The 18061-nt window shown below is 42.4% G+C and overlaps 1 protein-coding gene across 4 annotated transcripts in view; it reads right to left on the bottom strand.

The window, feature by feature from the left end:
* The window catches only part of DCTN2 (dynactin subunit 2), a 98042-nt gene that overhangs the window by 32043 nt on the left and 47938 nt on the right, over positions 1-18061 (bottom strand). For all 4 annotated transcript variants that reach the window (XM_029594583.1, XM_029594584.1, XM_029594585.1 and 1 more), the window contains 7 exons: positions 9026-9122; positions 6873-6934; positions 6374-6472; positions 5427-5587; positions 2553-2697; positions 1177-1242; positions 777-815 (listed from right to left, as the gene is read on the bottom strand). In XM_029594583.1, the coding sequence (XP_029450443.1) occupies positions 777-815; positions 1177-1242; positions 2553-2697; positions 5427-5587; positions 6374-6472; positions 6873-6934; positions 9026-9122 (669 nt within the window). The remainder of the gene's footprint in view (positions 1-776; positions 816-1176; positions 1243-2552; positions 2698-5426; positions 5588-6373; positions 6473-6872; positions 6935-9025; positions 9123-18061) is intronic.

The raw sequence follows: 18061 nt of genomic DNA, 5'->3' as shown, positions 1-18061 counted from the left end.
TGGGGGTGGATTACTGGAGTGGAGGCTACTACATGGTGATTACTACTCTTACTCAATAAGCCTTCGCAAGGTTAATGCAACTCCAACATTGCTCTCTGCTTCAATGGCCGGGGGAAAGGGGGGGGGAAATGTGGAAACAGGATTTACATTCAGACAACATCCAACAGTCTGGGTAAACAAGCATCGGGGTAACTTGCTTGATGCGGCGGTTACTACCCTTAACCATTAAGCCTTATGCTCACCTTTGATGCAACTCCAACATTACACTCTCTACATCAATGGCAGAAAACAGTTACCAACAAGGGCCCTGAAATTGGTGGTTGGTGAAACAGATAAGTATGGGAAAATAAGTGTGGGAACTTGCTGGGCAGACGGGATGGGCCAATTGGTCTTGTTCTGCTGTCATTTCTATGTTTCTATATATGTTTTCTACAATACATAAGGACTTTGCTACTTCTGACTGCTAATGCACGCTTGCTTCAGTCAAAAGCAGTTTCAACCTCAATCTCTGCCAAGACAACTGAGCAATTATAACTGGATAATCATCCCCTTTAATGCACCACAATCCCTCTATAGCCCAGGCACTGCATAACCTAATTCCCTGTTTCAGACAAACAAATATTGCTATTCTTGCCTTTAGTGCTCCTGGTCGGCACAAATGTAGAAATGCAATTTGGAACCAATCAGCACTGAACAAACTCGTATGACACTTTTCTGACTCTCTGCCCTTTTTTCCCCAGCTTAAATCTTAAAGTCTGCCTGGAACTGAAACTCACCATTAAACTGGATCCTTGCAGTCCAACAATCAGAGGATTCTACAGAGGAAAAACATATAAAAAGTCATTAGCACAATATCAGCTTCTCCAGTCATGGACACAAACTCAAACAACTATGCAACTGCACCCAGACAGGGCCTTTAAGCTGCTGTTTCTGAATGTTTTGCAGTAACCACTTCTCAAAAACCACACATGCAACAAGATTCCTGACTGGAAAGCAAAGTGGCAGTAGCTGTATTTCAGGGCTGATACTCCCTGTCCTAAGTGTGCAGTCACTCAGTACATTAGCTTGTTGCCAGCAAGCCTTCAGCTTTGGGGCTGGAACACACACCAAACATACAAAGAGGAGCAGGGAAATACCAGTTAGCCTAGGTGTGGGGGGATGGGGGGTTCCACTCACCTGACTGTCCTGGTCACAGCACACAGCTCCTTCCAGTTCATTCACCCGTTTCTCCAGTTCCATCACCTAAGACGAGACAGAGAGAGATGATTACACAGCCCTTCACAAACTCCAAGATGAGCAAGGGCTCGACACCCGTTACCACCACAAATTTTAATTCTCAGATTTCTGAGTGCCAGAAGGTCAGCTCTCCCTGCTCAGCATGGATCGTTCTTCCTGCTAAACAGAACACCATGGCTCTGACACTGCCCAAATCCCAATGAATTTATAAACTATGTAGCCTTATTCAAAGAAATAAGCAAATACTAAACCATCCATTAAGGACTACACAGATAAAAAGGAAGCATGACCTGATGACACTGCAAACTATGGGCTAGTTGGGTGGTAACCAGCAGTTTACAACTCCCCAGAAGCTAATGGGGTTGAAGCTGGCAAGTTGGTGGTAGCAAGGTACAAACTAAATTGTAAGCCTTCTAGGAATAGAGAAATACCTACAGTACTCGAATGAAATCTACTTTGAAGTAACAAAAAGCAGAATATAAATAAATAGCTAAAAATAGTTAACTATCCAGTAAAGCCATAGTGACGTAGGCAGTCAAATGTTGGGGCAACAACCTTGCTAGTTTTAGTAACAGTTTAGATTATTACAACACTTGGTGGTAACAGATGAAGGGTCAGAGGAAAGCGCGTGGGAACTGGATAAGTATGAGAACTTGTATGTTTATCTATCCAAAATGGTAGAGAATCAGAGGGAAAACAACAAAAACTGATTTTAATAAAGGTGTGATCTCCTATAAGCATTCAAGCTTCTGCAGCTGGGATCTTTCCATAGCACCAAGGACTGGAATAATTGGGTAGACTAAGTGGGTCAACTGGTCTTTAATCAGCCATGATCTACCAATTACTACATATAATGTAACTATTATTGCATTTATATGGCACCACAACACTCGCTCTACAAGCTAAAGGACATGAGTGCAAGGATCCTGGGAGATCTATAACGTCAAATGGTGAAAGCTTGAACCTTAAAGCATTCATTAGACTAAAAGTGTCACCTCTACCCAACTTCTTATGTCAGTTTTTCTTTTAGTCAGATGGCAAACAGAGAAAAACAAGTACTGCTCTTTGGAAGAGTACTGGCTGGGTAAGAGCAAGGTCACCGTTTGGGCCACACAGAGCTGACGGGAGAAGGAAAAATTCCCCACCACTGCACCTCCAGAATGATCCAATGTCTGACAACCTCTGCCAAAGTAGCAGAGAAAAACTCAAAGAACTGCCAAATGAATAAGAAAGGGAGACATTGGTTGCCTAAGAACAAAGTTACCTAAAACCTGCTCACAAGTCAGCCACTTCGGAAAGCCCACCTCCCATCTCACCTTTGCAGCTTGAGAGAATTTGTTCTGCTCAGGTCGGCAGTGCAGCTCATAGGTCACCAGGTTACCAATTACAGCCTCCTTGGCAGGGCTTTTCTCACTTGCAACCTTCGAAGCCTTGGCAGCATCCAGCTGAGCAAGCAAACGCCTTCAAAAGAAACAAAATGGAAAAGAAAAAAAAAAAGCACGTTACAAGGCAAGAACGAACTCTTAACGGAGAATTTGGACAAAAGGTAAGGACTCATGAGCACTGATATATACCCTGCAAGTCCAGAAGCCACAGCTGAAGTTTGGAATCATGAATTCTACTTCTGCCACAAGCTACAATCCTCCTTGTCCCTCACCTCCTGCCACACTGCCCAATCTCAGTGCTGTGCATTACATAAGACTATAAGGAATGCCATATTAGGTCAAACCAAGGTCCACTGAACCCAGCATCTTGTCTCTGACAGTGGCCAATCCAGGTCACGAAGCACCTGGCAGATCCCACAGAGCAGACCTATTTCCTGTTACTCACTCCCAGGGATAGCAATAGCTTTCCTTAATCTATCTTGCTAATAACATGTTATGGACTTTGTCCAAGCCTATTTTGAACCTTGCTATGCTAGTCGCCTTGATCATGTCCTCTGGCAATAGCTTGTGTGCTGGGTGCACAAGAATGAAGAACTCCCATCTTATAGCAGCCACCTACCTTGGCTTACTCGGATATTGATGACACTATTGAACCTATAAATTAAATCAACTAAAAAAAAAAAACCCCTGAACTCTGGAAAAACATAGCAACAATATCACGACTAGTAAACTTGAACTACTGAAGGATTTCAATGGAAAGAATCAACAAACTTGTTTCATTTGATCTTTAATCTAGATATGGCTGACTTGCAGTGGAGAAGTGAAGACACCCAAAAATGCATTACAAGAGACATCTCATGGGTGCTTCTTAAATATAGTTTGAAGCCACATTCTTTGAAAAGTAATTAAAAGCATAAGCTATAACAAAACTAAGGAGACTGTGTACACACAAAGAGTGCAAAGCTATGTAAGTCATCTGCTTTGCAGAGGTTCAGCGCCCTTCCAATAGCATGACAGCTTAGCCCAGAGCTTCCAAACCTTTATCCAAATGTGACCCCATTTTAGTACTTGAAAATTCACATGACCCCAGACAATGACCAAAATAAATTAGCAGAGGTCTGTTCTCTCCAACAATCACTCCCTCTCACTCTCCCTGCACTCCAGCCATTTCCCTCTCTCAATCTCCAGCCCCTCCAAAGGAACCTCCTCTCTTTTCCTCTATTCCCTCCAGCAATCCCCCTTCTCTCAACCTCCAACTGATCCCCTTTCACATCATCCAGCTCATCCCCTCTTACACTCTCCAGTCCTTTTCGCATCCTCCCAGCTGTTTCTCTCTCTTCTTATAACCCCCCCCCAACTGATCCTTTGTTATTCCTTCCGCAATTTAATCCCCATCCCTTTTCTCACCTCTTCCAGCCCTCGTCACCCCCCCAGCTCATGTCTTATAATCCCCCCAGTCAACCCTGTGTCATTTCCCCCCCTCTCTCACCCTCCATAGCCAATCCCTTTCCACCTAACCCCACCCTCAAATTCCTCCTGCATCTTGTGCCTCCCTTCAAACATCTTCCTAGACCGGGTCAGTGGTAACATTTCCTTTGGGCCTTGGGCCAAAGGCATATGATGACGGTTAGGAAGAGAGGGAAAGGCTGACAACAGGGCAACATTTTTCTCTTGGGAAGGTTTAGTGGTGGGGCGAGAAGCGAGCAGCAGTAGCGATCTCCACCAGTTATCGCCCACACAGCCCTTCCCCCTCTGCTAATGGCTGGTCCCAAACCAGACTGTGATCCTCAGCAGCAACAACAGCCTTAGTAATGAAAGTCTGCATGGGGGCCCTACTTATTTAAATTCATTTCAAGCCCACGCCCTCCGTACATTCGGGGTAGGTAACACAGAATAAAAACTTTACAAAACAAAAGTAAAATAAAATTTGATACATTCTCATTACATGTTGCTGCAATATGCCTAGCGGTAATCAGGACAGTAGTCTGGTCGTTGATGGTTGTACTGTTGGGGAGTCTGACTGTTGGTTACAGTTGAGGCAAATGCTGATGAAAGTAAGTAAGTATGTTTAGAACTTTCCTAAATTTCTTCGTGTCGGTAAGTATCCTCAGTTGTGGGAGGCAGTTCCAGAGAGTAGGACCTGCTAACGAAAAAGCCCTTCCCCCCCCCCCCGAGTGCATGATAGCCTTGCTGCTTGGAGCAAAGGAATTTCTAAAAATGACTGGGAAGCAGAGCAAAGTAACTGTATAGAGAGATAAAATTTAAGGATACTACTGATCCATAAGAGATTTGATCTGGTGTAATAGGTTATGAGCTAAAAAGATGCCCGTTTTGGATGATTGGGGAGGGGGAGAGGAGGGGATATCTGTGATGTAGGTTTTATTGTTGATACATTGGAAAATCTAATAAGATAAAAAAAAAAAAAAAAAGATGCCAGTTTATTTTGAATGCGGAATTGAATGGGAAGACAGCCGTAGAGCTTGCAAGACTGGAGTGATATGTTCATGCTTTTTTGTACCTGTGAACGAGCTACTGCAAGCTCACAGGCCTTACCGTGGCCCTGATCCCTCCTCATCTTGTAGGGCTTCATGTTACCATAGAAATTTATGCGAGGGTGGGGCTAATGCCAGGCCTGTGAATGTGTGCTGGCTCAGCTGCCCCTTACTACTAAGGCTGCTGCTGCCTAAAGAGTGCTGTCATTTGAGACACTTGTGATTCCAGCTGAAGGTTTTGTGATCCTATTCGGAATCCAGACCCACAAGTCCGGGTAGCCCCTGGCTTAGCCACAGAGTCTGCAGAACGTACTTGGCAAGAGCTCCATCAGGGTCTGTCAGGTTGATGGTTGCATCTGGCCCCAGCAGCTTCTCCAAGTGGGTGGACACCAGCTGCTGCTTCAGGCCAGCCACTTGCCTGGCCAGGTCAACGGGGGTTAACTTCTCTTCTGCCACAGATTCCTTGACAGTGCTCTGGCAAAACGGACAAATGCAGTATTTAGACCTCCCACCATCTTCAATATCATCCCTCCCCCCCTTCATGTAAGTCCTGCAATCTGAAAAAAAAAGGGATGTTTGAGTCCTTTGTGTGGTCAGACATCACATGAGAAATGTCATTATTTTAACATGGACTATTTGGCAATGCATGTGTGCAGATTCTCTGTGGCTTCTGGCTCTTCTCTTTACTGATGACCATTTTTGAGTACTCTGCTACCACAGAGTGAAAATGGATTGTGATGTGCAGACTGTGCTCTTTCATGAGCCAATGTCACCTGATAGGAGGACAAGTTCATGACCCATCAAGTCTGCCCAGGAAACACCACCTCTTCAAATGTGTGTCCAATTTTACCATGTAGGAACAGTGTCAAAAAATATATAACAATAAAGTGATCTTAAGCAAGTGAAGTCAGCAGACAAACTAAGTCTCAGAGCAACTATAGGTATTACCTGAATGTGCCAGGTTTTACCCAGTGATTTCTTACTGGAGGGCAAATTTAACAGGCTTGCAAATGCCCAACCACCACCTCTTGATATGCCTTCCCTCTTAAGGCTTAACATAATCGGTTTGGGAAATATGTTGAAATTAGCAAACGATGCTTCATGTTGCCAACAGATTAACAATAATTACTAAATCACATTTTCAAATGTGGTGCGATTCAAGGAGCAGTAGGCAGGGCTGGAAATGAAACAAACAGTCTTCCTGCCAAAGATGTGCACAGCCGCAGCAGTGTAAAATGTAACCCAACGCTGGAGCCTGACCTGTATCTTCTCCACTTCCTCGCTGAGCTCCTGAACCTCGTGCAGCAGGCGCTGGTACTTCTGCTGAGGAGTCTCCTTCAGGCCAAGTCCCTCCCCCAACTTCAAACACAAAAAATAAGAGACACGCAATACGGGAATAGATTACAGAAGTACACTGCAAATCAGGAGTCCGTGCATCACTCCTCACCCAACATTTAATAAATCGTCAAGGTACCTGCCCCTTTGCAGGGCTCCAGGGGGTGTGGTGCTTTCCCCACCCTCTCACTTTTGTGACAAATCAGATGCAGCCTTGAGGCTCACCACCCATATTGCAAACTGCCTTTCAGTCATTTCTATTTTCTTAAAATATGATTCATGCTGAATCTCCTCCTGTCCTCCACACCCCTCACCACCACTTCCTTCACCGCCTCAACCCCATATAGGCTTTATTTTCCAAATCCTTTAATAATGTATAAAGCGCTTAAATAAATAACAGACGAGCTGCTAATTAAACACTCACAATTTCAAATTCCCCAGATTCATAGCCAGTCCTTTTAGTTTTACTGATTCGATCAGAAAAATCTGTGGAAAAAAATTGATAACTATTTCAAATTATGAAACCAATTTTAACTTTAAAAAAAAAAAAATCTAGCACAAAGCAGAAGTGTATGAAGTAGTTCAAACCGGCAACTATTGCTAAGGTTTACAGAATTAGGTGTCAGACAAAATACGAACCCTTTCCAGCAAATTATCAGAATATATCTTTGATATTAAATGTTTTTAATAAGGATGATAAATGCAAAAGAAACTGTCAGGGTTAACAATCACATCTCACTATGAATACATTCTATATACACTATACAGGGGCTAGCCTAGTGGCTCAATGGCTATGCTGTGCATTGCTACGAGCAGGACTTTGATTCCATTTTTAGTTCAGATCTTCTGTTCCCTGGGCTAGTGATGTTGTGGAGGCAACATACACAGCCCCTCTGGTGGAGGGAGTCCAGTCATCATGCAACAGTAAATCTAGCCAGTAGATGTTAGAGCCTTTGACTGCAGGGTTCCAGAGGACTCTGACTTGGTGCATGGCCCCAGGCTGAGGACTCTCACTGCAATGACTGGGCTGAGGTGAAAGCAGGATATAAATACCTGGGGAAAACCCTAGGTAGCTGTGAATAAAGGGTCATGGCACTAGGATCCCAGCTCTGATTTTGCCTGAGCTGAAAGCCCAAGTGAAACAAAAAATGTTATAGATGTGTAAGACTGATAGATCCCATACATACAGTATATGGATAGGCAAGCAGAACTAATTAAAAGGTTAATATGTGAAGACCGCTTGGTTAGCTTTGGGGTCCACTTCAAACTGTATGCAGATGATATACAATTCTTTTTCCCCTTAAAATCACCCTGGGATTTAACTACCTAGTTTGCATTTCTTTCTCTACTAAACGGAGTTGGCTGCATCACAATAGAGTATCACTCAATATAGTCAAAACAGAAATCATTATTCTCTCATTTTCCTGTTGACAACCTTTCCTCTGTATTGATATTTGACTATCATTCCATCCAGATATACAATAAAGATTGTAATCTTGGTATAACCATTGATCCTGCTCGCTCAGTATAATCCCCCATCAAATCAGTTGTCCAATCAACATGAGTAGTTTAGCGAATGACATGACACTTAAGACTATTTCTTAATTCAAATGAATTTCATACTGTCCTCCAGTCACTCATTTTCAAGTCGTGATTACTGTAATTCCCTGTACATTGGTCTTCCAGCTAATATCTTCAATTCTTTACAAATTATATGCAGCTGCACGAGTTCTCACAGGCACCAGATTATATCTCACATCACTCCTATAAGTTGGCAGTCATGATTCATATTTTGCTGCATAATGTTACCTCCCCTTGGATTTCTGCTACACTAAAAATCTACATGCCAACGGTCCCTCCGTTCGTCTAGTCAGAATTTTTACATGCCATCCACCAGTCGTCTACCTGTCAGAGACCTGAGAAAGGGCCTTTCAACAGCAGACCCTATATTGTGGAATTCTCTCTCTCTAGAGATAAACACGAAAGACTCTAGAACCTTCAAAAAAGCACTCAAGGCTTTCTTTTTCAAGGCGGCTTTTGACCCTCATGCCTAGGGCTGTTCCTCCTATCCTGCACTGCATTCAGTAGTTTTGGGCAAGCAAATTGTTTTGATGTTTTGCTTTTGTCTCGCAGAATGTAGTTCCCGATTGTTGGTTTTATGCTTGTATGACTGTACCGTACCCAGAACTATTGGAGGGCACAAGCAACAAATATGCAAAATAAATAAATAACTAATTTTCCCACGACAGTGTTCAGACTATTACATTTTCTACCTAGTTACACTAGATAACACAATTCCTTAAATATATTGAAAGAGAAAATATAATAAAATTTGTGGATATTTATATGGTAAATTGTTACAGCATAGTGGCTGAATTTACCCTAGACTGGCAAAAATTCTCTGAAGTCAATGGTTGCTCGCCTTTCTTCAACCTTACATAAAAGAGCATAAGAATTGCATTGCTAGGTCAGACCAAGGTCCATTGAGCCCAGCATCCCATTTCCAACAGTGGCCAGTCCGAGTTACAAGTACCCAGAAGATCTGGTTCTTGTTACTCACTTCAACCTGATACTCACCAAGGCCCTTAGTGCCGACTCTCTTGTCCTTGAACTTATCATAGGCTGCATTGGGATTCACAATAATGTGTTCCACACTGGTGCTGGTCAGTTCCTCCTACACAAATGACAGCAGTACAAATTCACATCACCTCTGGAGAATCAACTCCTTCTGCAAGCTCATCCGGGTGAAAAACCCTCAGATTTTCAGAGACATGACATTGCTGATGTGCAGCAGGAATCATCACTGCCTTAGGGACGGAATCTTTATGGTCATGATGCCATGAAAGAGGAGAAATGCTTAAGAGTTTGGCCAAATTAAAATAACATGATGCACAAGATTTCCTTCTGTGTGATTAACCATTGCATCATAACGTGATCACTAAAGCAACAAATGCTGTGTATTATTTCCATCTGGATCAGATTCTTCATGTATAAGAGAGTGATTTCTGATGACTTAGGTGATCAGAAAGAATGGCACACTCAAGTGCAATTGTACTCTGTTACCCTGACCAAAATATGGCTTCTGAAATAATCATCCTCTATTCTATAAGGCAGTTTTTATGTGACAGAGGGCATCACCTTACTATTTCTGAAACCATCAGGCTTCAGACAGCATACACTGAAGAGGATGAGCTAACAGAAGGAGTGCCCTGCATGTGTACATGACAAATCACATATATAACAGAATGATTGCTCTTTGCATAAATCCACATTCACACAACTGATTTATTCTAACATGATACAAGGCGTTTCAGAGACCTCAAGCAATCAAATATAAATTTGCACAAAAATTTACAGAAATCAGTAATTGCATCATGGGAGAGGGAGACTGATATCACTGGAGCTAAGGTGTTCGTTCATAAGATGCAAAAAAAAAAAAAAAAAAAAAAAAAGAAGTTTCACATTGCATCCTGTTATTTCATAATAGTATGTCTTAAAATGTATATAAAGTGTATTTCCAACTGCTTTTCCAATGCAGAAATTTCTAAAGCTTCAATCTTAAGGCAACACCTAGGGATACTGCCGTAGTGCTGTTGACTGGCTTAAAACAAACAAGGGGATGTCGAGTCTTTGGCAAAAAATGACCACCCAAACGTAACCAATGAGGTGTTCTCTCTCTTGCACACCATCTACTGATCTCCACTTAAGTAGCAGTCATAAGCCACACAAATAAGCCATTCACTAAGTAATGCAGTGAGAAGGATGGGCAAATAAAAATGAGAATACAATTCTAACAGAGCCATCCCCTTCTCTAACCCCTGCCATGGGAAGAAAAAAAAGAAAGGGGTAGTTTTCATACTCAGGGTAAACCAAAAAATGACAGAGGCAGGAATGAGCTTTCAAGGACCAGCATCCACTTCATCAAAAGCATGAAAGTGGCTAAAAATTATAGGAGGTAGGTGAAATATACATGTAGATGGGTGGAGGAATGGGGGAATTAATTCATGTATCCGACGAAGTGGACTCTGTCCTCAAAAGCTCATGCTTCAATAAACTGGTTAGTCTATAAGTTGCCATCGGCCTCTGTCATTTTTGCTACTCTAGACGAACATGGCTACACCCCTCTGAAGGCTCGCCACACAGTAAACCAAAAGAAATCTTCAATGACTTTCCTGCTAGTCACCATCACCTGCAAGCAGTGATTCAGCTAGCTCTACTGACCTCACTTTAGCCTGGACGTTACAGGATCCCAATGCAGAACAATAAGTCCTTACCCTGGAATTGTATAGCACTGAAATTGTTCGACCAACAGCCCTCTGCCTATCCAAAGAATGCTGGTGGAAATTGGGGAGAGAGTGTGCAGAGCTGCCTTGTGCTAGCATGGCATTCACCATGGAATATTACTTCCGACTGGTCAACAGTGCTGGAAGATATTTTTCTATCCTTTGGGTGTGAGATGCACACGGGTCTTATATGAAAAACAAATCTCTCTGGAAGCTATACAAATACAAAGCACGGACAGCACAGGATGATCCCAAGTCCCTGACCTCCAGACTGCAGAAGATTCATTTTAAAAGTTAAACAGTGCACACCATGTTGCACAAAAGGAATTTCTAATTGTGCAAAGAGTTTGGCACAAGCGATGATGTGGGATCCCTCTCACACAAGAAAAGAACCATTTGAGGACTACAGCATGTTTTGTTGAAGGTTGGCCTTTGCTAGAGCTCTGATTTTAGCGGCAGGTTCTTCAAAGTGAACTATCTTCCAAGGAAGCTAATCTGAAATGCTAAAGCTGAAGTGTTTCCCCTTATCTCACCTTCAAGTAAATGCATGTCTGCCTTCAAAGGGATGGCGACACATACTCTTTGAAGCCTGCAAGTTTTAAGGATTACAGAGGTCCAATGTTTCTTACCAAACTTTTGGAAGAGCATTTTCTAACAGCATTCAGAGATGTGCATGTTTCCTTAGGCACAAAGACATTTTCTGTTATAGATCTCTATACATTGCAGGTGCAACTATCGCAGAGTAACTAACTTTGCAACAGACTGAGATCCTAAAGAAAAGACTTAATGCTTACACAAAGAGACGTGCATCTTGCTCGCTAACTTGCACCATGAACAACTGCATGGGTTTGATTTCTGAGGCCAGCTTCTGCTCCCCGAGTAGGTTGGGGGATGCTGTGGAGACAGTGAACACATCTCTCCCCCATTCTTGGGGAGGGGGGGGGGGAATAAAAAAGAAACCCTTGCCATCACACAACAGCCACACTTGCGCATGGGATTCAAGAGGCATTTGTACTGGGTTTCCTGAGGTCTGTGGTCCCCTATAAGAGGACTGTCACTTCGTACAGCCCCGAGGAAGCCCCGACCATTATACACAGAAGTATCTAATGTGATATCCTTAATAAGTATTGCTGACCGTAAAGATACAGTGATATAGGAGTCTACCGTCCGAAACATAAATATCCTTCAATCATCCTCACATACAGCCTTTCCAGCATTCACTCGTACCTCATCACCGTCCGTCTAGTCTTTTCCTCATCCACCCAAACTGGAGACAGAGCCGCGCATCCGGTTCTGTGATCCATCGGGGTAAGGCTTTCAGTCTTGCCATACCTCCAACAGCCCTCCGCTAGTCACGAGGCCTTATAAGCAATTCACCTACTGGTGCCGGTCTAGGTCTACCCATATGCATCAGCACCACCGATGACTTCGGAATTGCCGCGCCTAAAAGGGCAATTTAAATCACAGCTCGTACATAATCATCACGTGCCTGGCGTCGCATGCAATAGGAACCTACCCATTCGTGCTCCCATTCTCTTCACACTCCCAATGTCTCCCACCCAAAACGTCTCCTCTTCCACCTTCTATCTCTCCAGACCCCTCCATGACGCCTCTTACCAACGCTATCTAGCTACCCCATCATACATTCATCAATCCTATGAAGACAATAACCTCGTCTCTCATTCAAGAACTCAATTTAAACACCCACAAACTACGACAACAAGCATTCAAAACAGGAAGCCTATCACACCACCAAGCAACTCAAACATGAACCATATGCAACGAAAATCCAACCATCTCATCAACATCCCCCTAAAGAACAACCTCAGAAACCTAACCTATTTGACCTTCTTCTTAATAAACGCTCAATCCCTAACCAAAAAATATATCCTAATAAATGACCTAATTCAAGACAATAATCCAGACTTCATAGCTATTACAGAAACCTGGTTCAAATCCACCGACCAAGTTCTCGTAAACCAACTACTTAACAACAACTACGACCTGTTCTCCATTCCTCGTAAAGCCCGAAGAGGAGGTGGCCTCTTACTAATAATAAAAAAAGAGCTCGCAATCAAACAAATCTCCAACAACCTACCAAAGAAATACGAAATCGCCCTCTTTGACTCAGAACACCTTCAAATATGCCTAGTCTATTGCCCTCCAAACCTTTTAGAAGATGACCCATCCCCCCTTCTGGAATACCTATCTTCAAACATCAGCACAAAAAAACCTACCATTATACTGGGCGACTTCAACCTCCACACAGACCTCAACAAAAAAACTCATAGCTGCCAAACCCTTCTGGACATGCTATCTAGTTTCAACATGACTCAACAAGTGAACACCCATACTCATAAAGCGGGTCATACTCTTGACCTAATTTTCACTAGCCACCACTTCTTAAATACTTACACCTCAGTCAACCCAGTCCCCTGGTCTGATCACTTCCTCATCCACTGTAAATCTCAACTACAACCCAGTATCTCAACTAATGAAAACATCTCCTCTTCCTTCAAATTCAGACCACAGTTTCATCCAGACAAACTACAAAAAGAACTAGGAAAACAAATCTCTAACCTCGACCTCTCCAGCTCCAAGAGAGCAACTCAGTCTTGGCACCATCTAACCAAAATAACAGCCAACAATATAAACCCAGTGAAAACTAGACAGCGAAAACTAAAAAACGACAAAAATAACCCGTGGTTTGACTCCAACCTAAGATCAATGAAATCTAACCTCAGAAAATTGGAAAAAGAATGGAGAAAATCGATGTCCCCAACTAACCAACAAAGATACCGCACTCACCTTGCCATCTATAAAAGCACGATTTCAAACACGAAAAGATACTACTACAGCCAAAAGATTAAAAACTCTTCTAACAACTCAAATGCCTTATTCAACATCGTAAAAAACCTCACAGAGGACAAAAACTCTACTACCCACTCAAACATTGATACCAACTTATCTCAAAACCTCGCCACGTTCTTCAATGACAAAATCAACAGATTAATAAGCTCTCTCAACAATTCTACTACCACAGAAGACTGGTTAGAATCTAAGAATATACCCCAGTGGTCACATTTCAACCCTGTCTCCATCACTGAAGCCGAAAAAATGCTAAATAAAATAAATCCTGCGCGTCATGAACTGGACTCAATCCCGACGCGGAACCTCAAAGATTTGGCACATATCATCGCCCCCACCTTAGCCGCCATCTTAAACAAATCACTAGAAGAAGGCGAACTCCCAACCGAACTAAAATCTGCAACCATCACTCCCATTCTAAAAAAGAAGAACCTAGATCCGTCAGACCCAAATAACTACCGCCCCATATCCAATCTACCCCTACTAGCCAAATTGACAGAAAAAGCTGTTTTATCCCAACTAAACGAACATCTTGATTCATACAACATACTTCACCCGAATCAACACGGATTTAGAAAAAATCACAGCACGGAAACACTTCTCGCCAACCTATCTAATGAAATTCTAAGAAGTGCCGACATCAAGATTAACCACCTCCTAATACTCCTAGACCTCTCCGCGGCATTCGATACTGTAGATCACAAAATCCTTCTATCTAGCCTTTCAAACATCGGCCTCTCCGGCTTCACCCTCAAATGGTTCACCTCCTTCCTAAATAACAGATCCTTCAAGGTCACTATGAATAACATCTCATCAAAACCCCTCCCTCTAGACACCGGTGTACCACAAGGTTCTGCCCTTTCGGCCACCCTCTTTAACATCTATCTAATTCCTCTCTGCCACCTCATCTCCAGTCTTGGAATAACTTTCTTTCTGTACGCCGACGACATTCAGTTCATCATACCTGTCACCAACTCAATAGAAGACGCTCTTCGCACAGCTGCCAAACACCTAACCACAATTAGAAACATGCTCAACAAGTTAAAATTATGCCTAAACATGAATAAAACTGAATGTATCCTCATTGGAAGAAACGTCTCAGACCAAACCATTGCCCACAACTCTCTTCTAATCAACAACATATCCATACCTCTAAAAAGCTCAACAAAGGACCTCGGCGTATGGATCGATAAAGATCTCAACCTAAAAACACACATAGCAGCCAAAACCAAGGAAGGTTTCTATAAACTTCATGTACTAAAACACCTAAAGCCGCTCCTCCACCATCAGGAATTCCGAACAGTTCTACAATCCCTGATCTTCAGCAGCTTAGACTACTGCAACTCAATGTTATTAGGTCTCCCCAAATCCACCTTAAAACCGCTGCAGTTACTGCAGAATGCCGCTGCAAGAGTACTGACCGGAAATAAAAAATCGGATCACATCACCCCAATACTAAAAAGCCTACACTGGCTACCAATCATTCAAAGAATTGAATACAAAACCCTGACGATCATCCATGACGCTTTACACAATTCAGTTAACTCCGCAGTCAGTAAAATGTTCCACCCCCACAAACCTCAACGGAACACCAGAACTTCTGAAAAACGTCTACTCGAAATACCCACATATCCCATGGCTAAGCTTACTAACACCAGAAATAGAGCTCTCTCCATAGCGGGGCCTAAACTCTGGAACGCCCTACCATGCTACCTCACCACTATCATCGAAAATAAATCATTCAAAAAAGAACTGAAAACCTGGATCTTCAGCCAGACTTTCAATGATGATTTAAGCAATCCACAATTGTGATGCCTCATGCTTCCCATCCTTCTCCCCTCTTCTCTTCTCCGCTTACCTACCCCTTCCTCCTTCCATTACCTACCCCATCCCCCCCTCATTTCCTACTTTTCCCATTCAGACTTTCTTGTATTCAGAGCACGAGTTTGTACATACCTTCCTCGTTTTTCGTTTCTATTTTCTTTTTCGTTATTTGAATTAAATTATTTTTTAGTTATTCCTGTTACTTCCTTCTCCATATGCTAGTTGCATATACTTTTGTTTCTCAAATTGTTCTATGTATCATTGTTTCGTTCCAATGTAAACCGGGGTGAAGGCATGTGCTAAACCTCGGTATATAAAAGCTTCAAATAAATAAATAAAATAAATAATGACCAAGTTACAGAGCGAGGGACTAAAAATAGAGAAAGAGGCCAGCAGTCTCCATCTTTCCTGACTCTGGGACTTCCGGGGAGGTAAAGCCACTAATAGGCACCATCGCAGCCGCCCGATGCTAAAGTCGGAGGGTCAGGGGCCTTTAAGAAGCGGCAACCCATGGGTGGAATTTGGGCCAGCTGTCTCAATCCTGCCCAACTCGGGGCCCTGTGGGGAGGTGAAGCCGCTGACAGGTATCATGGCCATCCAACATTGAAGTAATTGGATCCTCAAGAGGCCTTTAAGAAGTGGCTCGAGGATGGAAAGAAAGAGAAAAGCGAAAATTGAAGTCCCTCTCCAGATTTCAACTCCGATATGATTTGCATGTGCACCGCGCTCCAGTTCGCAGTTAAATTTCAACATGGAATTGGGAGGAACATCCCTAAGCTTTGAGGTTCGTCCTCCTCCTTCCAATCCTCAAAACCTTCAAGAAGGAGGTCAGCCTAATGTCTTGGTTTTCACCATCTCCATTACGGATAGGACTTCTGATGCTATATAACAAGATCTGAATAGGAATGCATCTGTATTGGGTTTACATTGTCATCTCTGGCTCCTTTGGTTTCTGACAGGACCCCAATTTGCTTCCAGTACCTGTCTATCCTCCTCAAGTATCTGAGAGGGCAGAGTCAGGCTCTTCAACTGACCTCGTTGCCATCTCCCTTAGGGACATTTGGAAGGTTGTCTCGTAAAGAAACCACCATCTCCAATACTGTTAGTTATGTGCATACTCTCTGTGAGACCACCAAGTAAATTAACTGATTTGATTTGGACTGTAGACTGGACTCAATAGGGACCAATATAACTGCCCAGACTGGTGCAAATCACTAACATACATATAGTTTTGACTGTAGGTATTAAACTACAATTTGAGTATATATTATAAAATGTGAAATGCTGGAGGGCAGGCTAAGGGCTAAAAACCTTCACCTACTAAATTTTCCTAGCAGCCTTTTACTTTCAGGTCCAGAAATATAACACCAAAATTTTCACTTCTCTTCTAATAAAGCATTGTTATCTAATAGTTATTACCTTCTGAATTCTGGGCTTTGAAGAGGAAGCTACTGATGTGTTAGTTCCCATTTCTAGCCCTGACTGGTCTCTTTCTTCAATCATCATATGGTAAAATACACATACATTAGATCTACCTTTGTTGTGTTTTTTGTCTTGAATAGTTGAGAAAGACTTTGTGTGAATATTTTAAATAGAAAAAAAAAATCTTTATTCTGTGGCCAGTGAGTTCAGGATTTTCCTGATGTCTCTAGAGAGACTCAGCCTAAGAGGAAATTATTTTTTCCCAGTTAAAACCACGGGTCTTGTCATTAGGTGTCTCATTCTTTTACAAATTTCCCTGTAAGTGCATAGTTGGGTGTCAAGATAATACGTTCATTTTTGTAGACCCTATGCATATTGAAACCTTCATAATGGATAAGTCATCTTTATTGGCTTTGAGGATTTGTCTGTTAAGAGGGGAAGATTAATTTGGGAGGATGTGTTTTTTTCTTCTTTTTCCATGCATCTCTCTCTGATATTTTGGTTGTAATAAGGACTTATTCACAACTGATGTCTATTGAGTTTTGAAATGGAGATTTCTTTCTTGATTTTCCTGTGTTTTTTTTAATTTTTTTGTCAAATATGATTTAAAACTTAATTATAAGAAAAATACAAATGGAAAAAAAAAACTGACCAGCTATGAGAATGAAAGCTCAGAGCTGTAGTCCTAGCTTGAGAAGGATCCGATTAAGCTGGAAGCTTTCAAGCCAAAAATTAATTGCACTGGTAGAAAAATCCAGAGCACCTGCACTGTGTTGAGAGGACATGCTGCTGCAGTCCAACCGCCTCGAGGACATGCTGGCACAGCCCGCACCAGACTGTATTAATAAGTACTACATGCTGATGCAGGGGGGAACCTGCTAGGCGACCTACCATGGCTCCTGCTGGGATTTCCAGAGGTAGAAATGTGATTAGTGGAGATTGGAGGTGGCCTTGGGAAGACAGAGACTCAGGAGGGAAGAAGAGAAGCCACCATGGGCAGGAAAGAAAGACAAAAATAAAGAGGAGACTGGGAGAAGTAGGAATGGGAAGGTTAAAAAAAAAATAATTCCCATCTCTCCTCCCCCCCCCCCCCCCCCCAAAAATAAGCACATAAAAAGTAAATTATGAAGAAAAATAAAGCATATTTTCCCTCCATCTCCTAAAAAATTTTGACTGGCACCTAACATTTCAAATTATTTTTCCACCTTTGTGCATT

The sequence above is a fragment of the Rhinatrema bivittatum genome, chromosome 3, assembly GCF_901001135.1.
Source record: "Rhinatrema bivittatum chromosome 3, aRhiBiv1.1, whole genome shotgun sequence".
Taxonomy (NCBI): Eukaryota; Metazoa; Chordata; class Amphibia; order Gymnophiona; family Rhinatrematidae; genus Rhinatrema; species Rhinatrema bivittatum.
The sequence above is the reverse complement of the archived record's forward strand: the minus strand, read 5'-3'. Positions and strand labels throughout refer to the sequence as shown.